Source organism: Dufourea novaeangliae, unplaced genomic scaffold (assembly GCF_001272555.1).
Source record: "Dufourea novaeangliae isolate 0120121106 unplaced genomic scaffold, ASM127255v1 scaffold56, whole genome shotgun sequence".
NCBI classification, from domain to species: domain Eukaryota; kingdom Metazoa; phylum Arthropoda; class Insecta; order Hymenoptera; family Halictidae; genus Dufourea; species Dufourea novaeangliae.
In genome coordinates, this window is record NW_015373942.1 from 547,058 (window position 1) to 573,750 (window position 26,693).

General features: G+C 40.4%; 1 protein-coding gene across 2 annotated transcripts in view; it reads left to right on the top strand.

Moving 5' to 3' along the window:
• LOC107185799 (probable calcium-binding protein CML11) overlaps positions 1–26,693 on the top strand; it is a 53,619-nt gene that overhangs the window by 12,319 nt on the left and 14,607 nt on the right. For both annotated transcript variants that reach the window (XM_015573560.1, XM_015573561.1), the window contains exon 4: positions 11,126–11,241. In XM_015573560.1, coding sequence (XP_015429046.1) covers positions 11,126–11,241 — 116 coding nt within the window. The remainder of the gene's footprint in view (positions 1–11,125; positions 11,242–26,693) is intronic.

Here is a 26,693-nt window from a genome sequence, read left to right on the forward strand (position 1 = left end):
ATTAATTCCACGGTCCAGTGGAACTAATAGAATGCATAGTGGACTACCGTGTCGCTGCGCTCGGAAAAACATTGTTCAAAAATGTCCCTTAAGCTTATTCCAGTATCATGTCTCTAGTATTCTTGTCCCATCAAGAAATGAGACACAATCGGAAAACCATATTTTAATGTTCTAAAATATTTAGAAATATAATTTCTTGTGGTATTTTTGGTAGAAGCCTTTGAAAATCAATTATTATAGACGGTTTTCTCTTTTCGCTACGATACACACAACAGTAGAGCTTCAGAACTGACTTGCTACTAGAAACTAGCAACGAGCATTTTAAAAGGTTTGGAAACTCAATTTTAACCCATGGCAGTCGTGTGTCTACTCTCAGCCGCCGCAGCACTTTTACCGTTCCGGTCGTATGTCTGCTCTCAACCACCAGAGTTCATACAATTAGCGTACGTTTAATGAAAAATAATTTTGAATAGTAAGGTACCCAGGTCTGATGTAAATACGACTGTAAAAGGTTCAATCTTGTAACACGATATTTTTTGTTTTGTTTCATTCGAACAGTCAAGAGTAAATTAAAGTCATTTTTCCCATTTTTAATGTTATGTTTACAAAAACGAAGATTTTTTTCCTGGTTACGCAGTGTATTAACTGTAACGCTGCTGGCTCACGATTTTTTTTTAGTTCTTTCTTGTCAGTTATAGGGTATAGTAATTATAACTTGGACTTTCCTGCGGGAACAGTTTCGAATTTTTATCTTAACCCCAGGGGCTGCTTGAATTGGTTGAAACTTTATACTAGTAAACTGTACAGCGACTTTAAGTGATTCGCAAATTAAAAACATGTAATTTATTTTCTTTAAGAATCAACAAGAAATTCTTTCTTCGATAGTGGGTAACGATATTATACCGTGAAAATATGAACATACACCTCCGTTGATAAGTATTAAGACACCTATCGAATATGAAGTCGATGTAATGAAGCAACAGAAAACTATTGAATTCTAAAAAAATATTGTTTAGGGATATAAAGGTAAACACTTATGATACTGCAAAGTAATAAAAGTGGATCGAAGTATATAATTCTTATGAAACATTACATTTCTTTATACAGACCAGGTGTACTGGAAAGCAGTATCCCTATAATGAAATTGAATACCACCTACGAGAAATACTACACACTTAAACAAAGATCTTCGAATACCCCTATTAGGGTTTAGGTTTCCCAACCCATTAAACATAACGAAGGAACTTCTCATTACATGTCTCCAATACCAGGATGATCATATTTCTCCTCTGTCCTCTCCTCCAATTCTTCTCCAATCAGCAAATTTCACAGCCTTCACTGGAGCAATTACAATTCTTTTACGTGTCTCCGTTCACCGCGTCTATATTAATGGACAACGATCATCAGTATTCCAGAGTATTATTCTCGGCCGGTTCGATTAATTCCCGCGGCAAATACTACACCGATGGGAATGCGTTCCACAGCAATACGAACGGTTCGACAATACCGATCATGAAGAATATTCATCCTAGGGATGTGTCTCTCGAGCATTAAAAGTATCGCGTCACAAGGTCGTAACGTGGGCGCGATTAATTAGAAGTATCGATGCTAGCCTCACGCGAAACGAGACCGTTGCCACGCCTACGTGATCCGAGACTCGTTGCACCGTAGATGCTAGAACCTCTTTTCGGTGAATAACGCTCGTACCTGATTACACACACGGTGAAACCGTCACCGTGTGTGTAATAAAACAGGCCGGAGATACAGCAGAGGAAGAAGAAAAAAAAAAAGTAGATCAATAGGAATCGTGACGCGTGTGTGTAATAAAAAAAAAAGGAGGCAAATAAAGCAGAGGAAGAAAAAAAATATGTACAAGTCGATATAGGAATCAACACGCGTTCATAGAAACGTGCCGATGCGACGTTACGCATTGAATGCACGGTCTACGAAAGGGGAATACTTGTTCGGGGCAACTGGTCGATTCGTATACCTGACGACTTGTTCCATGTATGTGTGTGTGTGTGTGTGTCTGTATGGCTCGACGACACGTCGAATTGAACGGCCGTTACGTCGTTGTATTTAGTGGTGTCGACGGAAGTTCCGACTGGTCGATAGCCAAGAACGACCATCGAAGTTGACTCCCCGACAACTTCGAGGCGAATCACACGCCTATGGACCGGGGATCGTTATTCATCGTGGAGCTGTTCGGGAAACGGCGGAACCGTGGAACCAGCAGCCGCCGCCGCGAATTGATTTCGGCGAGTACCGATCGAGCCACTTTGAACGGACGCGCGTCTTTTGTCCGTTTCAATGGGGAATCGAATGTCGCGGCAGGGATTTTGGTGTTGAGGCTTTTGTCCTTTTCGTGCGACGATTTTATTGTGGTGTGAGAGACAGGTTTGCCGTGGAATTTTGTGGTAAAGAAGACGCGTGGGAAGGTGTCTAAGTTACGGGGACCGTGTAAGGGTACGTTTATGTTGGAGCTGCGATAAACGATCGGAGCGGTGATAAAGGAAAGTGTAGAAATACAATCTATTGTTTTATAATGGAAGTGTTTATGTTAGAGCAGTTTGTACGATGAACGATAAGAGCGACGAGAAATAAATATTTCTTTTTCTTCGCTGTTATTGCAGCTCCAATATAAACGCACCCTAAAAGATCAACACCTAACTTCAGTTGGTTCGGATGAATTGTAAAGTGTACGTGAAGAGTAAGCAGACAGAAAGAATGAAAAGTTTGTTACATACAGGATGGTTTATCAGATGTGACCACTTCAATTATTCGTAAATTATTGGCTTTTTAACAAATTATTTTAAACAAAAGTTGCCTGGTGTTAAGGGGGACATGTAATGTAATGTAATAATATGTGTTTTACTGTATTATATTTTTATCAAGATATAACAGTCATCGTCAATTTTTTAAATAGAATGTACAATATTTCTTCCCGTGTTTCGATATAGTATCAAACACTGCATAAAAAGGTTTGGGTTAGGTAGATTGTAAATAAGAGATTAAATGATGAAAAACATGACATAGTTTAGACCATGTTTCTTTATTAATATTAATAAGTTAGATGAACCACTCTGTATAAATAGGAAATGAAGGGATTATAGGAAGAAAGAAGTAAGTAAACACAGAAAATAAGAATTCTGTCAAATGTAAGGAGGAAAGGAATGATAGGACATAATAGTAAGTGGGTGGTGTTTGAATGATGGGTATGGTTTTAAAGGAATTGTAAGAACTGACGTGAAAATGAAATTGTAAGATGATGCATTACAAGTGGAAACTTAGAACAGGAACAATTGAACGATCATTCAGTGTCAGTTGTAATAAGACAAATGACATAAGTAGATACAAACTTAGGGAAATTCTACGCGATTTCACAGGCAGACCATTCTTGTTTATGGGATAGCTTAGATGCAGATTTTTCTTGTAACATCTAATGCATCGTTGGTCGAGGAAAAATGGCAATCATACGTGTATATTGACAAGGCACACTTGTTTCCCTGAAAGCTCCAGGAATTGTTCGCACTCGTTCTTTGTTATTAAAAGTGCTCTCTTCCTCATTCTGTCTCGATATTCTGTGTGTGAGTCCAGTTATTTAGGAGTAAATGAAGAAAAAGAATATATGGAATGACCTCGATACTTCAAACTGTGCTTCTAATTTTTTGTTCCTTTACAGTTTTTCTACGAATTGGCACAGTTATTTTTTCGCCGTGGAATTCACACTCTACTGTCCTCTTTTCTCTGTATGGGTATTCACTTCATCGGTCAAACATCCTGCACTATTTATCCCTCTAATTTTAACAATGTTATATTTTTCGTTTTATTATTTAGTCTTCTGTCATCCTTTTTGTGTATGAATGATTACTTCGTTGTAACCGACAGTGTTCATACATATGACTTTAACGACATTAGTAGAGAAACCTCCTGATTTATCACACTTCACATGACACGTTATTTAGTCAAAGCTACGGGGCTGACGAATGCGTTTAATTCGCGTAAAAGTTAGGACGCACTCGAAGCAGCTCGTTCGCTGGAAAATTATACAGCACACAGTTAAGGTAATTGTAAGTATATTTGCCAGTCTTTTATCCTGGGGAGTGAAACGCGCGGGAAGCGTTACATTGAAAGTTCGTCGAGTCGACTTTGAAGAACCTTCGCCAGCTGAGCGACCGAATTCACTCGAATAAAGTGTTCTCGCGGGGTGTAGAAGTTGAAGTTTGAGTTATTCGTCGAGCACTTTGTATAAAATCCCGGAATCGTGCGGTATCTCCACGTTGACATTGTGTCTCTATGCCTTAAATTATGTTTGCCTCAAAAAGATTAAACGATCAGAGGAAGGAAGTGTTGGAGGAATTGTTTCCATAGGAAGATATACGAAAATCTAGACGCATATTCTTTAGTAGTTAAAGTGAAAATTTAACTTTATCGGTGTGGACATGCTGTGTGTATGTACAGAAGTCTAGAATCTGAAATCCACTTCACGAACTGATTCAGTAGGTTGAAAATGAAATAAAAATTATTGTTATAATTGTGCAACCCAAAAGAGCGTGGTTATACAAGAAAAAATAATTTTTATTATAACTATGCAACCAACTTGCAAAATTATTGATTACACGTACGTTCGAATGTAATTAATATTGTGTCTGACTATTACTCACTATTTCTACTTGAACCACACACTGATTATGGTTATACCGTGTGTTAATTTGGTCTCATTGTCATTGAATTATTATTATTGAAAATACTAAATACGACAGGAAGTAGAAATAACCAGTAACAATCAGACAAGTGACCTAAATAATCAACCACCCAAACATACACGATCAATTTTCCATACTGACTTAATCGAAAACAAAGCCTCAGATTAAAATATTTGCTTATAAATTTTTTTATCCATTTTTCCTGTAAAATGTTCTCGAATGCAACATCGGACACAGATTTACGTTCGCATTGTTCTTATTATCTCTTTGAGCAGATCACCAAAACAGTCAGCGTATTTAAAACCAATGGCAAGGAAAATAAAACAAGACCTCCATACACTTCCACGCGACGAGAGGCACGCGTTCCGGTGTAATGCCTCTTCATTTCGATTCCATTGTGTCTCCCCGCCTGTCGTTACAAGCATCGACGTTGATCATCAAGGGGGCCACGACTCTGATTTACAAAACGCGTGAATTACTGGAAGCCATCGATAGTCGATTGGTCGGAAACATCACGACTACCGCGTCACGGAATACAGGACGAACCGTTCGGGTTCAAAGCTCGTCGGGTACATATTTCAAAGCGGCCGCGTTCCGCGAGAGACGTATTAAGTTCTGTGATCTCCCTGCCGGGCTGCCGCTTCCGGAGAATCCGAATCCACTTAATCGGGAATATCGATGCACCCTGAGCTTTCTAACTGCGCCCGATAACGTGGCATCCCAATGCTACAACCGGCGTGTTAGAAATGTTATACGGTGGCCCTGATTTTTACCAAATAACACACTCCTCCAAGATTCTGGAGCAAATGCCGTGCGTTCCATTACTAATAGGCCGTGTGTGCATTCTGAATGTAAGGTGCATCTGAATACTATATGCGAGAGCTTACTATCGACGGACAGGATATTGTGATGTCATAAAGTTAAGTGTCTACTAATGCTTTTATGGGATTCTGAATATTCACCGAGCTTTCAAGACCTGTCAAAGATTTCAAGACTTTCATGACCATCAAGACCTTCAGGATCTATCGAATCTTTTTAAAGACTTAAGACCAGTCAAGATTTATCAAAACTTTCAAGATATTGAAATGTCGAATCATGTTCGAAGTGATTCGACTTTTTCACCAAATGTACATGTTTTAATGGCTTCAGAGCCCATCACAGTCCCTTTCCTAGACCCTTGCCGTCTACACTTCGTGGTCCTTCAGGAACTTATTCTAAAGGCAACGCAATGTCCAGCTGCTTGTTATCTTTATCTTTCTCACATCTGTTGCATATAAACAATTCTCTTGTTCACCCAGGACATCCCTCCCCCTCTCGCTGGAGGACCCAACGTGGTCTTCAGCCACAACGCGACGTCAAGTCTGTTTAGTCTTATGCACCCTCCTTTAAGACCATGCGTATTTCAAAATCCTATTATATATCCTTCAAAGGTCAATGAGCTACAGGCTATCCGCCTTCGATTCTACTTAAAACACGTTAACGGAAATAGGCGTCTTCGTGCTCGCAAAAGCGATGCGAAAGATGCTGGAATATCTGAACCGTACCAGAACGAATGGAGCTCGTTCGCTGGAAACACGCTCGGAAATACGATTTCATTGCCGGCGATATCGATACGGGTTACCGACGAAACATTCCCCACGATCGGAGTTTAAAACGAATTGGACGAGGACACCGAATGCATCTGGGCTTGTATCCATTCGATGATTTCCGTGTTAGCATCTCTTCCTACGGACTCCTCGCGACCGTTTCGACCGACGTCGTTCGACAAATTGCAGTTTGTTTAGCCCCCCCGATCCAGGCCGTTGTCGTTTATGCCTGCACGCGTTGCCGATCGGTTTCGACTTTGACGAACACTTTGTCGTTTACACTCGCACGTGCTGGGTATCGCCTTTGTTGGCCCTGACGAGCGCATCGGGAATTTAAATGGAACGCTTCTGGATTCCTAGCGAGCAAGAGTTTGTATGGGATTTATGGGAATCGCTTCGAGCAATTTGTTTCTTTGGATAATTTATGCGAATCGGTTGGTTGGGAATTACTGTTACAATGAATTCTCGTTTGTTGGACGAGATCTGTTTGTAAAACGACACGATTCATCCATTTCTGTGTAAAACATTGTAGGGTGACTATATTTTCCCCTGTAAGCTTTCTAAATTTATTCAATTGGTAACGTTTCTTTGAATTGGGAGCCCAATTTGATCCTGATAAAATGATGTAGGATATATAGGCTGTGATGTAACTGGTACAACCAGTGACGGGTTGATTCTATGTGAAAAAATAAGTCGAAAATGTAGAATAAAACTTTTTCATTTGAGACTTCAGTTAGACTTCAGACATCAATTACATTAACACCCTATATGTATAACACTGTAATATACAGGGTGTTTCAGATCGGGTAGTACAACCGACAGGAAATTATTCTACATGCAAAATCCAATCAAAAATATACAATAAAACTTTTTCCCTTATGCTTTATTTCCGAGATACTCGACTTTGAATATCTGCTTGATACGCGTGCAATTAAATAGGACTTTGTTAACGCGTCCGTTCATCACATTCCGTTTCTACTTACCGTCACCGTGAATACACGCGTACTCGATAAAATTTCCAATTGGTTCTTTTCAACAAACAATTCGAAGAAACAAAAAATTCTCAACATCAAACTGCACATAAAAACGACCCTTCATTCGAACAATTCCACAGCGACAGGTGAGAAACTCCACCAGTTGCAATGTTTCCCTGTAAAGAGATTACAAGCCGAGTCAAGAAACAACAATCCCTCGGCTAGTATGTTACGTGTCCCAGTTTATTAAGAGACTCACGAGACAGCGACTCTAATTTCCAAGACGACTCGAGCTCATTTTCTACGATGTTCCCCCCAGTACGGTCTTTGTCGATGAACTTACGAAGTAACGGCGGACTCCGTTTAAGATGCGTCAGGAGATTCCGAAGCAGTGGAGGAGAGAACGGTTACCCCAGTGTATATGTTGCCTGTGAATTTACGTCGCCCCGGAATTTACCATCCGAAATCCAACCGCTTAGCTACCCCATGCACAGCTTGCGTGTTCCGTATGCACGTGGGCGAACGAAGCCACCGAGCAAGTGTGACACGGATACGTGGCTACCAGAGCAATCTGCCAGATTCCTGACTGCCAACGAAGCTGACTATCACCGCAACTCGACGGATTTCGTTGCGAATCTGCCAGAATTTCATTCGCTCCTACACACCACGGAGGATTCAATTCGGGGTAATCATAGGCAAATTAAACCTTGGATAATTGGTTGCACAATTGGGCGGATTCCCGAATGCCAACGAAGTGGACTATTACCGAAATTCAACGAACTTCATTGCGAATATGCCAAAATTTCATAAGGCTCTACACGCCATCAAAGAACCAATTCGGCGCAATCGTAGGCAAATGAAAACTTGGATAATTGGTTGCATATCTAGTGGATTCCTGAGTACCAACGAAGCTAGATTATCATCGTAATTCAACGGACTTCATTACGAATTTGCCAGAATTTTCTTTTTCTTGTACGTTTTACGACGTATCGACTGAAAGATCATTAACGACGACGTTGGATCTGGATAGACTATATTTTGGTATACATATTTGCTTGTTGCAATGGGGAGGTTCTCTTTCTCTGATTGGGTGTTCATGTGTTATTTTATTGTGTCACCCTTTTCTTTTCTTTGATAGAAATACTGTATTATATTATGAATTTATGTTTTTTAATTCTGGACAGAAGAAACACAACCCTAAAACACCCATTGTGGTACGCATGAACCTTAAAGGCATCATTTTCTACAATCTTTCCTACTTTCACTTCTCCATCTACGACCATTCTCCACTCGCTTACTTACTCCCTCGAAAATTTCTAGTAACAAAAGTTATAAACAAATATAATCAATCGTACACCAACTACACCTAACTTTTCACCGAAAAGTTCCACCTCTCCTACACCATTTCGACGGGAATCAAAGTAAACCTTTATCTCAGTGGAAAACATAGTTATTCTATTGAACCGGAACTCTTGTTTCCAAGTTTCCTTTAATTCCAACATCCTCGAATCGACCAGCACTTTCCAGATTAATTTGCCACGAGATCAATGGGTATATCAACTCGATCGAAACTGCATCGTGTCGCGAGTTTGTCACCGTACAAAACACCAGCGTAGCTTCCGATAAATTTAGGAACATATTCGTTTCAACAAGTTCGATTGAATAAATTGTATGGATAACGTGTTTCTCATTCGACAAATTTCTTGAATTGTTATAGTCGGTGAACCTTCCTCTGCGTTTGATGTATTTGGATCATGATGGTGATGGACGGAAAAGTAGGTTTTTGATTGAACGTAGCTCTGCACAGACAGATTTATTTATATGGTGAATTTCTCTTCGGTTTTATGGAGAAGCCTTTTATTTGTAAATCGTAATAAAAGTACAGATCTTGTTGTGCCTCGTAGGTCCACTTGGCCGATAAATATTACTCATGCCTGAGTAGTCATAGTTGCAGTATCATTCGTAATTGTAGGTGAAGAAATAGGCTCTAACTTGAGAAAGCCTTTGGGAAAAGGAACATCTCTGAATTTAGATCGATACTATAGTCTAGGAGGTAGCGGACAAAAGATCCATGCTCGAACTTCAGCGAACTAATACGTTCGAGGTGGAACAAAGGATAAATTCGTGACGTTTAACCGCTTAAACGATGAGTGGTTTGTTAGTACACGCACGCAACAGTAACTAATATTTGCCCAGTGGTCCCGAGTTAAATCCGTTTAGGTTGCCGACAAGAGGAGCAAAATCCCAAAAGCGACAAACGAGACGCGTCGATTTGAGCCGAAACTGGCACGTTCGACCGTGATAAATCGTGTTATGTCGTTTGCGATTATCCGTATATCACGTTCGTGCGTGTCCGAACAATAATGATTTTTCCATCGGTATGTCTTGAATTTTTTGTCTACTTTTATACTTTCATTTCATTAAAATTAATTGCACGTGGAAGCCTGCAATAGCCACTTACGCGCTGTTGTGGCATGGAAATCCCTTTCTAAATATTTTCCTCCCTCTTCGGTTTGTCGGCAATGTCAGAACCACGAGACAACAGCTGTTGTGCGCTGTGTACATAGAGGGTCGACTTTTTGCCTCACGGCGATCAGCTAAAAGGATTTTTCCGAGTAGAACCTCGAGTGTTTATTTAAATCTCAAATAGCTGTAACCATATGGCGGATACAGGGTTGATCTCGACGTTGTTTTGGTATTGTTGTTGTTCAATAAACGTTTAAGTAAAGTAAAGAAGATAAAGTATCCGATAAATATGTTTACTCATTAATCGAATAATACTTCGGTCCTAAAAATCTACGTGGAAACAATTAGAATCGGTTAAAGAGGATCTGACGTAATTTGATCTACGACAAGCAGATGTAGTCATTTGTAAACACTGTAAATGGGAAAATGAAAAGTAATTCAAAACGAACGCAATTTCGTTATTCTTGATTTTCGCTACCGTTTGGCATGTAGAATACAACACGTGATAATGTCCCACATTCTTATTAAGACTCTCTATATTCGAATTCAATCGACGGGGTGCAAGAGATCTGCGAATGTACTCCATATTCACCAGAATAAGACACGAGCAGGTATTAAGCCATACAGGCCAAAAATTAGGCACTAATCTCTTAAAGAATCGTTCAACTTAACGAAACTATGATAGCAGCAAATCGTTGGATCACATGTACAATTCCCGTCACTGAAAATTACAGCCACTTTTCTCGAGGATCGAAAATTCTCACGGCAATTGCCCATTAAGAAATTCCCAACATCCCTTCGTCCAAAGAATCCTCCTTTGACTCCGTATCTTGTCTGCTCTCAGTCTTTCCCGGCTCCGTTTCGCGGTTACACAGAAAAAAAAAGTGAAAAGTGCAAATGACGGAAAACACGATTTCCAGGATGAAAGCGTCGAGCATCGGGGAAAGCAGCTTTGCCCGTTTGAGAAACGGGGGGCCGCTTATAGTCCAGAGTTGGCGAAGCTCGTTTAATCCCTCGATGCCTGTGGCTTCTGGCGTTCTCACCTTCGCCCCAGTGTGCCTTCGCGACAGCCGCCGCTGGAAGGACGAGTTTTCCACGCTTGGGGAACGTAAAAGTAAAAATAGGAAACCCTTTCCGCGGGAACGGTCCTTATCGGAACGGAACGGAACGACACGCCGTTCGCGATAAAGTTTGTTTTTTCCCTGTCCGCGGTATTTCTCGTTCTCGCCCTGGTGGATCGTAACCCTGGAACATTTTGGGTGGTGGGTGGAAGGGGATGGATTCCATTCGTCTTGTTGTAGCCCGTGTCGCGAAAAAATGTCCCCGAAACAACGAGATGGAAACGACCACGAAATAGACGTGATGTATTCTCCCCGTTTCCTTTTTTTTCCAGGAGATGGAAATGTCAGCTTCGAAGAGTTCGTGGAGATCGTGAGCAACATTGGCGCGAACGAGACCGCCCCCACGGATCAGGACCAGGAAGAGCAGGAGTTGAGGGATGCGTTTCGGGTACGTTTTGCCTTTTATCTCTACCACACACCTACCTTTTGTTCCTTGAAAGCCCGACCCGAACCTCCGTCGTTTTCAATAAAATTGCCGGCACGGAAAACTCTATAGATTACAATGAGCGAACGCGGTGTTCGTTTAACGATTTAACAATTCCCTGCGATAACGCTCGAATATCCGGCACGATACGTTTTTTTGGCGGGGCTAACGGAGAACGAGGGCCGTTTCGGGCTGTTTTGACGAGGCAATGTTTGAAACTGAATTGCCTTGAACTTTCTATTTTTTTATGAAATTTGACCGATGAGGTGGTATTCCTTGAGGTCCTCGAGCAGGCAAAAAAAACTTGTTCAGCCCTTGGGCTAGATGAATAGGGTACATGGGAGGATAGGGACAAGATGCAAGAGGATAATGTTCAAGTGGAAAATACGCAGGTGAATAGGGTGCAACAGGATTCTGTTCAAGGGGATGCAGGTGAATATGATGTAATAGGATAGTGTTCAATGGGACAGTATATGTATAGGTGAATAAGAGGATAATGTTCAAGGGAGCAGTTTACAGGTGAATAGGATGCAAGAGTATAGTGCAATAGTGTTCATGAAGATAGGGTTTTAGGATACCGGGTGATATAAAATAGAATGCAATTAGGACACCAGCAATTATTATTTTCTACAACGTCTTTATTACGCGTAAAAGGAAATAATAAACCTGTGGTATACAATATAGAATGGTGCGCAAAGACTGAGGTATAGCCTATAAAACTTAAGCCTAAACAAAACTAGTTTCAATTTAGGGGGATAAGATGCAGGAGACTTGAATGTAGGGAATAAAGAATCAAGCACGTAAGAACACATTGAAAGAGATGAGGTTGAGAAAGATAAGGTAGACCATTATCATCACACTATTTATTCTGGCAATTAAGAATGTAACTCAAACGTGGCTGACGCTTACTTTGATTCTATGTTTGTGTTATCGACATATTATTCTATAAAATGGAGATAATTTTATTTATATAGCACGTCTAATGATTTTTCATTGTAAAATAAACATTATCATTAATTTCCTCCAATCGCGATGCAAAATCCACACCAATGTAATTAATAATAACAGAGGCGTCAGTAATTGTATTTGGATGGTCCAATAATTGTTCGCTTCGTTAAACTTGATAACGGTTTAACACAGGCTAAAATTTATAAATTTCGTAGAATAAGCAATTATATCTTTATCCATTACATTTAACCATAACGAAAATTGAAACAAGCAAGAAATATGAATTTACATTTATTTGGTTTATCTGTAGAGTACCTATGTGTAAAATTTGATATTTTTCACATTGTTTTAAGCCGTCAACACAAAAAAGAGTTTTCATTTGTACATTTCAAAGATACCCCGAGGCTTTCAAAATTGCAAATGAATGATATTTGTATGAATTTGCGTTTCGTAAATCAAAATGAAGGATTAATTAAACCACAAGAACGGGGAATTGCACATACGTATATCCTTGTAATTGAATTTGGAAACAATACAGCACATTTTCGCCTTCACTCGCACATGGAATTACACACAATTAATCAAATATTTTCTCGTCGTTTTAAATATTACACGAGTCTCGTCATTGATGGGAAAGTGACATTCGTGAAAAAAAGAACGCGCGACGAACAAAGTTTTATCGGTTATTATTCCACTGAAATATTCAAGAGCCCTTGAATAATTCAGGAACTGCTTTAAAAGGCATCTACGAGCTTAAATTACAACTTTCCGTTTTAACAGAAGAATTACAAAGATGCATACAAATCGTGCGACTTGGGAAATTATTTTTCGAGAGATATCCAACTGTTTTCCATAAGCAAACGTGTGATGTACACAGTCGGAAATCTATTAGCGAATGGGGGGTAACACGTGCGCGTATAATCGAATTTACTTATTTATGAATTGATCGATCACGATTCGAGGCGGCGCGTATTCGATGTTTCTGGTCGCGAGTTGAATCCGTGCCACGGATCGTATATCTCTTATGGGTCTTCCGCGTTGAAGTTTTCGGCGCACGTTCGCCCGAGCAAAATATAAAGCCCCGATGACGGTAGCTTGCATTCCTATGCGCATATATAACTTAGTGCCTCTACGTGAGAAGTAGTGGTCCGTTAAGGAAAACAAATCTCCGCTGGCTTCATCCCGCGGACGGAAGAAAGCTTCGGATTTAAAATGACGCTGGATGCGCGTACATGGCCCATGAATATCCCAGTGTCTGACGTCACGTGGATAACCTTCGCGTGGGAATACTTTACGAACCCGTCTGACTTTTTGTCATGTCGTAAATATTTCCATTTCGTTCCGATCAAGGCTGTATTTGGGTCCACAGTGTCATTCATACACTGCGGATTTTATGCAATTATAGTCTATAAGACTCTGTGAAACGCAATAACAAACTTTTCGTCAAATGCAACGAGTTTTCTGTTTTATTCTGAATCTAATAATAATGATACTTAAGGGGAAAACGAAATTCCTGTATTTGCTCTTGTCTTTATGAATTACTTTAGAAAATGTCATTTTGCATAAAAATCCGCAGTATAGTTATTATGAATTATCAGAAAGAATGGAAAGGTATGAAAGAACAGGAGTAAATATTGTTTGTACAAACGTATAATCAATGTCATTTACATTTACGAAGACGGTTGAGTGTTAAACGCTCGAACTAAAGCGATCTACGGCTATATCTGGAAAGAACCGTCACAAAGACAGAACTTTTCAGTCGTTGAACACAACAGCTACAAGTGTCTCTTGTTTTACACCGACAGAGTGAATCCGCGTGATATTAAAGACATCGTAGGAAATATGGTTAACACCAGCTTTGTTACAGACGGGTGCCTGTCGAGCCTGCCGGTGAATCGGTCTCCGGCTGGCGTATTACGAATAGAGAACGTTAATAATAATTGTCAGGTAACGAGTAACGACAGATTTCGTTTCACGGCACAGAGCTTTGTGCGCGTCGGCGCGTTTACGAGGCGTTCATAAAGGAACAGCCGCTTGCACCAGTTCTGCGTTCCGACTGATTCCAATTAATTCTGCTGCGAATTTGTCCGTCGAACGCGCTTTAACCAGCTTTTGACCAGGCGATGATACGTAGACGCGTTTTTGGGATAGCTCGCTAAGAGCCACGGAATGTATTAGCGTTCTGGGCCGATCGATCGACACAGGCTGATAAACAACTCAATTTTGATCCTGCAATTGGTTCACATTGTTGCCATTATTAAGAGGTACAGCACCCTCCCCTTTCCCCTAGTTTCATAACTCTACTCGACTGGTCTGAACGTTCTGATCCAGAATAATTTATCTCAAAACAAACAATCTGAACTAGCATTCACCAAGTCTCAATTAGGCCTACCGGACATTCCACTTTCATATAGCTACAATTTTTTAATCTTTTCATGTAGAAGTGTAATTTGTTTTACAACTTCGATAGACTAAACAAAATCAAAATACCTCCACTAGTTTAAATCTGAAGTCTGTCTTAGGTTCCATTTTTATCCTGCTACAATTTTCGAATTTTTCATGTACGGATACAAATATAATCTCGGAATCTCGATACAATGGATAGAATGTAGTCCTCAAGGAAAAGAGTGCAAAAACATCTCTACTAGCTCGAATAAATTGAACAATCCCATCGATCGAGACCCTTTTACCTCTGTAGGCATCCAAGAAGCCTGGCACAGAGCACAGTCAAGTGACAGATATTGCTTTCGTATTCTGTGCCCTTTTTGCGCAGAAAACGTAACACTCGCGTGCCCTATGTGCATTCTGTGAAAGCCGTCGTGACGAACAGTCGACTTTAAGCCGGTGTACAGTGAAGCGCGTTAAGTGGGAGGCTTTTCAGTACGACGCGCGAATGCAGGGTTCGTCGAAGTCGCAGCACACGATAGCACATTATTTTATTGCCTCGAGACGTCTGTCTGGTCCCCTGGGACGTTTCAAATGGTTACCGTGTCTTCTACTCTATTTAGTTCTCTCTGCTACCATGCACTCGGCAGGTTCATTTTGGAAAATTCCATTTGACACCGTTTTCCTTTTGTCGTAACAATCCCGTATGTGCGCCGCATTGTAATCACGTGACCTGCTCATCAGCTTGACGAGGCCAGGGCTCGTTAAAATACGAATTTTTATTATTCATGAATGGGTATATGAATTAACGTCTAATTTTATGCATATTACAGTAACAACTGGTATACCGTAGTAATTACTTGATTGCTGTTCGTCATTAACTCTTATGGCGAAATGGGTATATGTAGTTTAAAGTATTACGCATCGAGAGGTCTCTCGTTTGAGAACATTAATCCACGCAGTATCAAGATTTTTTTGTTACCAATGGGTTGTATTTTCAGCTCACCTAATAAATGCTAATAATTTCTTATAAAAAGTTTTGAATATTTCTTCTTATAAAGTATTCCATTAAAATTAAACAAATTTATTAATTATTTTAACGAGAATTCTCAAAATAGTAATGTGGTGGGTATAAAGTACCTCTGTGGTATTTCGAGGGTTACAGGTGCAAAACGTGGTTTGTATTTCGCGATTCAGACGAGTCCCAACAAGAAGGCAATTATTATTCGTCACATTAAAAAATAAACGACCAAATTAACGTCTTATGATTTCATTTCATAAACCCTATGTAAAATCAAGAACTCTCTAACAAGCTGCCCCTTGTCCATACTTTCTTCATCCGTGGGGACGCAGGAGGCAAAGTACGGGGTTAACTTTGATCAAGATGCCGGACGAGTTTAAAGGAAAAGAATTCAAAATTCACGAGAAACTACAAAGCCGGCGGTCCGTGAGTAATTGAAGTGTGTGAAATCGCTAAACCCTAGGGGTCTACCTGTTCCTGGACTAATTTTAAATTTCGAAAGAATACTTACACACGCGCCACGAACGTGAACGAGATCGTATCCTCGAGGAGTAAACGAGGAATCTCCCCGTGGACGGCGTTAATAACGAACAGAGAGGACCCGATCGCTGTCCATTTCAAAGTTCTAATTGATAAATTGAAGTCTGAACGAGTTCCGCGGGGACAGGCGAAGGCTTTCAGCTATTGTGTAACACGAGTAGGGTGGTGGATCGTCTCAAAGCGTTCCGGGGCCCGTCTGGAGTAATTTAAAATTCCCTCGAATCTAAGTTTTCTCGTTTGTGACTCGTCTAGCTCGAGTCAACTGTATTCTACTGGGAGGTACGGCGAATCTTCCGTTGATTTCGTGTAGCCGGAGCCCCGGTTGCGTCTTCAATTGAAAACGACTGGTTTCCATAGTTTTAATTCCTTGCGAAGTTAACGATAGTCTCGTTGGAACAGCCTGGCGCAACTGTGAGAGTAATTCAATTTCCTTAACGTCCAAGGAGTATTCCTCGTTGGTGATTCGTTCAGTCCTCCTTTATTTCGTCGAAGATGCTTCGTCGTTAAAGATGATGGGTTTTAAAAAGTTTTTTTTTTCTTCCGTTAAAGCAATGTTAATTTCGTCGAGGGGCACTTGATGCACATTGCGAAACTAAATAGGGATCAGTGTCAAAGAAATAGCCTTGTCCCAATGAGCAGTTGGAATTTCTTGCAACGAATGGAATGCGACTGCAGACGTCCCCCCCCCCCCGTGTACGAAACGGACGACATTTACTGCAGGAACCAGTTTAGAACCTTTGGTGGTTGCTTTTCCTCCCCCGAGGGAAAAGTTCGCCTGGGCATCCGGGTAAGAAGAAGGTGACAGTGGGACAAGAGAAAACGAAGAAACTTTTCCGGTCGCCGGCATGGGGTGACGTAATCACAGCAGGATCGAGCTGTAGGTTCTTACAAATCCGATTCAACCGTTTTTGCTTGTCACTATTTTCATTCATACAACGCGTACATACATTCTATCTATGATAAACTGTTGGAAGAACAAGAAATTTAGATTTTGCAAGAACTTATACTGGAAGACAAACTTATAATAGAGTCTGTTGGACTTGTGATAAAGTTTCAGGGTTAAAGTCAGGCGAACAATTTTTGCCATTTTCCTTTCTTACTTTTATACAATCAGTGTGTGTGGTCGACAAACTCCTCGGTTATAATGTTTCTCAACGATCTCGAGTTCGTTAACATAATCGGTTAGAATTTGGTAATGATAGTAATACTTCAGATAGTAGCATCAGTAATACTACTTCTTTTAAATGAAATTGTCGGGAATCATTTGTAACAATAAGAGATACTAGTAGTTATTTAAGAATAATTCTATATTCAGATAATGAAAATCTATATTCGATATCTCTTTAGTTTTCTGTGATTTTGATCGAGATCGAATTGATCAGATTCCATCAGCAAAATGTGTTTCACCCTGCTGGCCAAGAGCCCAATCCAATATCTGCTTCTGTAATGAGCCTAGGTATTTGCACAACCACTTACGTATACACATTCAAACGTATAGAGGCATATGGATACATATCTTCTAATATACATACACAAGTAAGTACACTCCTGAATGCGTAGATAGATATGCATACCTGCCAGATGCCAAACACATTCGTGTGTATGATTTACTTACAGCTAGAATATTCATTTAATCACACAGGTGTTTTTCTTATTCATCGCGACCGTGATAAATTATAAACTTTAAATATACCGCGACATACGTATTATAAATTTTAGAATTGAACTCTATTCCCAGTGATTTTATATTTATCTTTTACCGGATTCCTTCTACTCCCACTTTTTCAGTTCATCTCGGGCTTTACGACGTCGGGTGAAAAGAAATTCCGTCTGGTAATCTTTCGAATCGCACTGCAGGGATTTCACGAGTTCCCCTAGTCACGCCGCTTAACATCTCGTCGCTCTAAGTTGGTTCAGGCTTATCTGAAGTGACAATGAAAAAGAGAGAGAATTCCGCATAATATAATGACCTACTTCCATTACGAGTGCCTATGAAATTAAACTACTAACTGTAACCAGGAAGAGAAGAAATGATAACCCATTGTTTCCATACGGTACGATAGTTCCCGAAATGAGAAAATCGGTCGTTTTGACCGAAACCAAAAATTGTTTAAAGCTTTGAAAATTGTTTTCTCATCATTTGGCAAGTACTATCTACCCCAGAAGTTATACACCTTGTTTTTCGTTTCACCCTATATGAGGGGCTCAAAATTTGATGAAAAGTGTGGGTGCAGACATGTACGAAAAAGATTTCGTCATTTAGTCGTATTTAACCTCTACACAAGGGTTAAATCGAAAATATAATCGACGAAGTTTAAGAGGCTCCATAGTAATTAAGATTCACTTGAAAACCATCCTTTGCCCGTCTTCACCGGTGAACAAGTTCAAAAGTTTTCCGCTGATTGGCGTACACACCGTGGTAAGTTTCCAAGAGTGAAATTGATAAGGTTGTCGCCAACCGCGAGCAGTTAGTGCGAATCTAGTTAAAAGGATGTTAAAATATGCGCGGGTAAAGGGTGCCGTTAATGAAACCATCTTCAATCAATTTTCATATCTAGAATTTTGTATCCGCTATCAAGCCCGTTAATAAAGCCGACGGTGGTGTAACGACGCCACCTCGATGAATAATCAAGTAGTCATAGGATCTCTCTGGGCGGGTAGACACATAAAGTAGCCCCGGAAACCACGGTTACATCCGTAATTAAACAACATTCTGCCCCCTCCCCCCTCTTCCACCACTGCCGCCACGGAAGGAACCTAATCCAAGTTCGGGTACAAATGGCTGGTACTCCAGTTACCGACAATCTTTCAGTTCCTGCGCGCCGGCTAAAGGATACCTTTTAAGCCCGAGCAGATACCGGCAACGAAACGGACGGGAAAATACTGTTTTCGTATAAAAGCGTACCTCCATTAGGTCCTCGGCACCGTAATTCCACGGAATCGTAACACGATTCAATTCTTCGAGCATCCAACCGAGCTCTCTTTCCGCGAAGCATTCGGGCCGACAACCGAACGAATCAACGGAATTATTGATAAACGGTGATCCTTACAATTTGCAAGCAGAAGATAATGGAATCTTAGAGAATTAGAGGATATAGGAACGATAGACTTCTTTAAATCATTGAGTTTCGAAACGTTTCGAATCTGTGATACGATAAGTGCCGAGCTGATTTTTATGACTCTTCTGTTTACGATATTTTGTTTACAAATGTTAGAAAATTTTACAAGGAATGTTGTGAAGAACATGTAAAATGATTTCAGAGGGAACGTGTTAGAAATACGATTACTATTGTAATCTTGAAGACAAGGTATTATTTTTTACATTTCATACTAATCGTTATTAATTAATTGTTGATAATATTCAAAGGAAATGTACTACTCCTGTAGAAGTTTCAATGTATAATACGAAGAAACATTCGTGCTTGTCGTATTTACAAAGCCTGAAACGAATTATCGAATACAATGTCTGTAATTTACCTTCGAACAGTAACGTGACTATTACATCCCCGAATAATCGAAACGCCGACGCGAAGCAAAAAAATACTATTCGCTTCGTATGAAAGGGCACGAAAAAGTATCTATTGATATTCCTGGTGTTTTCCTTCGCTGTTTTTCAGTCGGTCGTAACGCCGAAGGCACACGTTATTTTCGTCGGGTTTAGTTCAAAGTTATTGAATTCGGCTCGAAACGCCGGGTAACGTACACAATGGGCACCTGTTTCCATTTCAATTTCTGAAGGTGTGAGACTCCTGATCCGTTCGTAACCGGTAAATCGCTATCAATAAACATGAAAATAAAACGAGACCATCGAAACGAAATACAATAACGACGGTGTTCTCTCGGTTTCATATATCACAATTTCAAAGACGTTAACAAGCGACACCCTCTTCTTTATTACCGCTCGCACACTGGTTCCCACATCTTTCCCACAGTCATCGAGCGTCGATTCATACAGAGAGCCAGAAACACGCACTCGAACGTGATTTATTTTCAGCAGTGATATCGCTGGTGCAAGGGACGATTCAGCCGAAAATCAGGTACTATTCATTACCGGTGGAAAAAAAAATTCCCTCTAACGAAGAGTCGATCGACTTTCATCCCCATCGTTTTTTTTTCTACTCCCCCTGACGAGCTGTGCGTCTCGCGGCGTGCTCGAGTTCCAGAAGTCGATAATATGCTTTCGACACGCGATCTCGTACCTATTCGTCCTCGTTTCCACCGCAACGATAATGTACTATCCAGGCGCCGTTATCGTACATATTAGTTAGTCGAACGAGCTTAGCCCACCTCAATACACGCTCATACCACGAACTAACTTCCGCCTTCGCGGTCGCTTTAAAGCCCGGTTTCTTGCTCGTCCAGCGACGTGTTCGATCGCTGGTTTCTGTATTCTCTGGAACGTTACGGGGCGCGCTCTCACCGAACATACCTTCGGAAATGGTCGACGGAAACGGTGTTTTCTTGCGAGGACCGTGCGATCGAGTTTTGCGCGTTCGAAATGTGTAGTAGTCGAGGCGCGTCGAAAAAATGTCAACTGACGTTAACACGCGGGAAAGAACAGAAAATATGGGTTGCCCTTTTTTAATCGATACGAGAGAACAACAAAGTGTAAATATTTGAACGTGGTTACTGGACAGAAGGAGGTAAGAATGGTGGACAACCGTTGGGAAAATACGGGGAAAATTCGCGCGACTGTATGAACAGTTGAATTTTGTTTTCGGAGAGAAAAGTTGCTCCTGTTTTCTTTGTTTTCATTATTTGTGCGTTATATTTTGCTTTGTTTATGAAGGGCCCGGAATTATAAACGAAATCGCGAGGGAAAATATGTTGCCGTGTTGTCGAGAGTTTGCTTTAGAGATTGTGACTGTTGTTTCACTTTAGTCGAATTGATGGATTCCAAATAGTATACGTAAAAGTATACGTTCGAAATTCCGGATAGTATTTGGCAGGCTTTATTTTTGGAAGAACAAAATTCTAAATTTGCTGAATCATGATATAGTCAATACGATGATATCCCACAGAACGGAGTCTGATTTAAACGATACCAAAAATCCTTGATTTATTCATCGTCGAAACACTTCTTCGTGTCGATATTCAAAAAGAAATGCTCCAATTTGAATTTCGATCTTACAATGTTTCCCTAATCCCCACAAAGCGTCGATTATCCTCCCTAACCCTCGCACCGAACCCCCGAAAACCGCCTGTCAAATATTGCCTAGATCCCCGCCTTCTATATTCAAGCACCCGTCCAATATGGAAATTCGTATTAACGTTCCCGTGTCCGAATAAAAAAAGATCGACTGTATACCCATTACCTGACGCGTTACAGGCCGCTTTCTATGCATAGCGCGATCGTTTGTGCAGCCGCGGGTATGCGTGGGGGCCGGAACAACGGAAACGGAGACGAATTTCGGCTGAACGCGCGGGGTTGTAACGGAGAACAGTGTCGCGAAAGGAAGCGTGTCAAACCATCGTCGCCACAATACATTCTAATGACCGTAACTCTACATTCCCTACCCAGAAGGACTTTCACTCCCCGTCGTTTTCACGTACCCATTCTTCTTCCGCGATATCGTCTGCGTACAATGTAGGGCCCTACACTTTTTCAGCCTACATATTCCTGACGCCCTTTGTCGTTTCCGTACGTCTTTTCGCTAACCGATCCGCTCTTTTCGCCCCGTTCATGCCATTTCCTCGAGCGTTTCTCGATTACCGAGGGAAAATTTTCAGCCGTCGCCGATCCTTCATGCATATATTCAGGGGAAGAACGCGAAGAAGCGGCCTGTTTTTCTGGGTATCAATTTATCCGTCGTCTTCCGTCCAGAGGGATCGTTGCATATTAATTCTACGATACTCGCCCCCTACTCCCTTACGGTTAACGAGGCTCTGGTTACATTTCCCGGAGTCAATTTGTCAGTCGAGTGAATCTAAGCCCGTATTATTCCAATTGTTATTCGATGCTGAGTCACGGATATCGTGTTTCCTTTTTCATCGTGGTAGCTTTAGTCTCGGGTGCACCATACGTGCGTTCGGTACGACTACCTTGCTGTATAGTATTGTATATAGCTTGTACTTCCCTATTATCTGTTCCTCTTCTTGCTGCTCTTCTTTCCAGTGCCGCGCGGCCATTACGTGTTTACGCGCGGACGCACGGCCAGCCGGTTCATCGTCGTCGGCCACCTTTTATCGCTCCATTTACACTCACCTTTCATCGAAAGTAATTCCCGGCTCGTTCTGAAATAATTACCGCGCCGTTGTCGTGGTGTTTTTCGAACGAGATCGCCTCGTACGTGCGGTCTGAATATGAGCTTTTACATAGATTTAATTGTACACTACTGTTCATGAGTATTAAGACATCTAATCTGTATGAAGAAAGTGTAATGTTTCGTAGAAATGATATTTCACGTCACTTTTATGAATTTATAGTAACGTAAGTTTTATAACTATTAGTCTAGAGATGCAAGTAGACGTCAACTAGTACAAATTAAAATGTAATTATTCAAGGGGTTGCTCAGATATTTTTTGGAGTCTTTTTGTTATCATACCAATGATCGAGCTTTCTTTCCTCGATGCGTGAGTAATATACTTTGCATCTCTGGTGAATCATGGTATTTATCGGAAAATAATTCCTCTTTCATTGAGAGAGAATATATATGATTCAAGGTTGAAAGAGATTGAGGGTTGGGAGAGGGGTGAAACTGGAAAACATTCCATACACTCTTTTGCTCTAATTATATAGTTTCTGAGTTCCGAGGTTGTGCTTAAACTATTCAGCATTTTGAACAGTTGTATTCTTTCTCGCGATGGTACTTGACGTTATAAAGCTAAATAAGGTAAAACTTTTTCGTCAGTTTTTCGTCGAAAAGAGACGTTTAAAGAATTTAAGGAGCTAAAACTATTCTGTAACCCGTAATAACACACTGCATATTTAAAAAGTAAAGTTTTGTATGCGTAGAATCGATAGTTGCATCGTGCCGTTGTTTATTTCCAGCGAGAACCGCATGCAATCATCTAGAATCTAGAATTTTTAAGACGAGACCATTATTCAGTGCCGCGACGTTCATCTGTCTTGCTTCCGTCGCCGTTCTTCTCGTTTGTAATTTCGTCTGTGCATTATTCATTGACAGTCACCCCCGTGAGAAAGACATTCAATTTTCGAACTCAATTTCATCTTCCGTGATCTTACGAGAAACTTTGTGGAACCCGATTAAACACGGAACTTATACACTGCGAAATCTTTTGTGGATAATGAAGAGAGCGTTATTACAGGCTAATCGAATTTCAAAGGATAGAATGAAGTGAAATTGAACGTCTATTGCGAATGTAATAGACCATGGATTTTATAGATTTAAATTTGGAACCCGATTGACCAAATTTCTAAATGCCTAAATAAAATGAAAATCTCATTAAATTTTATTAAACCATTTACCACATTGACATTTAGATAATGGTGTATGTCATACATGCATAAAATTCACAGTCCAGTAATAACTGAAACTGAAATCTAGTCAAATATTTGATCTACACTCGTGGGCTTCTGATATAACATTGTCTGAGGACCTCTATTACCATGTTCATTGTTAAATGAATTGTTCATGTCTCGCCTACGGTATATACCAGAATAAAATCATCAGTTTATGAAATTTACAAGGGTAAGATATATACGTAAAATAATTGACTTGAACTACGTTTATCATATTTTGTGTACTTATTCAAAAAGTAAAGTTGCGAAACTGCAAGAAATTCCATTTTGTAGGAGAGAGGAAAACCATTTTATCAATTCGTGTAAAGTCACTTTGCATTGGTGTTATCCATCAACTATGCCATTGATATTTATTTTTATCTTTTTAAAATACATAGTGAGAAATTAATTTTTTAGTTAGTTAACTAACATAGAACTTACAAATAAAATCGTGGAGACATTCCCTTCGGAATTAGTCTTAAATTCAACTATTAAAAAAAAGAAGAAACCGTAGAATTTCTAGAATACCCAAATGCACTGTCGAATCGTCACACAAACTGCACCATACAAAAGCGAGTCGAGTAGAGTACAATGAATCATCTCTCCGTCTCACGGCGAAGCGTTCTCCAGCAGCCGCGAGAACGTTAACGATCGGATCGTTGGGGGGCCAGAGCTCCCGTCGAAAGCTTCACCTCGATCCCTTTAAATCGCCTAGTGCGGCGCTTAAAGAGTTTAGCGGGTCGGCATTGGGGTCAGACGCGACGTATCGCAGTTACCGAGTCGATATTTTAATCTCCGCGGGATGGCTAACGCGCTGACAGCCGGATCGTGGTCGAGCTTCGCTGGAGGGGGGGGAAAAAAAATTGCGAAAAACCGCGGAAAACTGATAGAGAAGAGCGAATAAACAAGAGCCTCGACGAGAGACATAGGATCCTTGGGGAGGCTGGAATGAAGCTGCGGAAGATATAACAGAATGTTAGTAAGATTTATTACGTTCGAGGGTGGTAGACGGAGAAAATGAATACACTGATAATGAAACAATATATCCACAATCGATTCTTGCCTAACGTGCACCGTGTATACATTAATCTTGCTTCACCCTAATTTTTGTTTCTGATTGGTAGATTGTGATGACGTCATGTTGTAGTACGCAATTAATTCATAATTACATCGTGAGTAGTCACTGTTTAGAAACAGTGATTTAGTGAAAAAATCTTACATTTAGTCCTTGGAAGCTTATATTTTTATTAGGACAATATCTATTCGAGTTAAATCCAATCTTATAAAGGTATCATGTATAAAATACCATAGATCGCTTCTTTATCGATGTGGACTGGTTTTTAGAAGTCCAAGGAGGGAATTGACGTAGCAGTTGCAGAATACTTCTGTGTCACAAAAAAAAGGTCGTCGTTTTAATAGGAAACAAATTTAGTAATAATTAAACGGAATTTTTCCTTTGGTATATTTAGAGAAGTTTTTAATGACCTTCCAAAGCTTTCACAAAATTCTAAAACACACAGCCAGTTTCGTACTATAACAAGACGCTATTGTGATCCACCAGTGACAAATGCGTGAATCGTGTTAAGTAAATAGCTCATCACCGACAGAAAAGAAGTTTAAATAGAATACAAAGCGCAGACAGGGAGTTCCCCCGGTGGTGTGGACCGGGAGCTAAAGGAATCGGGGCAAAGGAACGGGTGAAAAATTCAGGACGTATCCCAGGAGTATCGGAGGGTAAATACGTTGTGGCTCGGCGTGTCCATGGGTCGACTGAGCGTAACACATGGAACGAATGTAAATGAGGAAGAATATGGAAAGTACCACGAGAGGTTTGCCGCAAATGTACTCCGTCGATCGTAAATCAACGATCGAGCGTATTACTTCGGCGCGAACTTTCCAGTCACATATGGCGTCTAACAGTGATTCTTATATGAGAGATTCGTGTTACCTTCCACCATAAAATAACTCGCACTATCTATCCTGTGTCTACTTTCATCTGATTTTGCATAAAACTGTGGCAATTAACATTGAAATTATAACTTCAGTCTTTTCAAGTTCTACGGGAATCATTTATTATATAACCTTAATATGATTTATATATACAATCATTCAATAAATCTAATTGCTAGAATGGTTAAGAATCCTATAAGATTGTAAATCAAACATATAGTTTATTTCTGTTTAGTAGAAATTCAGGAGGACCTTGAAGTGTTTCTAAAAACAAGACAATAAGAGATATAGATATTGCCTTTAGATTTTTCACATAAAATTAATGATCGTATATACTATTTCAGTAACGCTTATGTAATAGTAATGACACTACTATACAATGGAACACTACGTATTTGTGTATCGTTATATTAATATACACGATAACCAATTATTTCCTAATTGACAGCGATACCTTTGTAACTAATTCATACGAGACACTGTTAACATCCCGTCTGTTCGACGAGTAGAATTAAAGTGCAATTAATGATCACAGAGGTTGAATTACAGGGGTTTGGCAAAATTAGAGCAAGTGTTAACATTCCGTCTGTGATCACGGGTAATACCGCCACTAACTCACGGTGAATTCATTGTGAAGTTCTCGGTACCTCGGCCCCGATACCCGGCTCGTCACGTTCTAGGGCTCTAAAGTTCGCGATTATCGCGTTCTTGTGCTCGCGTAAGAAGGTAATCCTTTTTTCGCTCCTTTCCCCCTTCCCCATTCGTGGTAGATCTCGACGATTTGTCCAGAATTCTAGCAGACGTGATAAAGCAATCGGAGCGTCTGCAAAGTTTCTTGTCTTATCTGGTGCGCGATATGCTCCTTGGGAACCAAAAACACGAGAAAGGACATGATTTATTTCACTATTCGGGTGCTCCTGCGAGACGAATGAGCCCTGAAATTGGGTAGAAACATCTGGAAATCTTGGATCAGGGATCGTAATGCTGATGGCATGGTTGGATTTGCGAAGAGCTCAGTGGATTATCGGTAATTGTTTGATCTGTCACTCTCTTGACCCGTTTCCAAGACTCGATTCCCGCATTTAGAATTGAAGATAGGGACTGAAAATT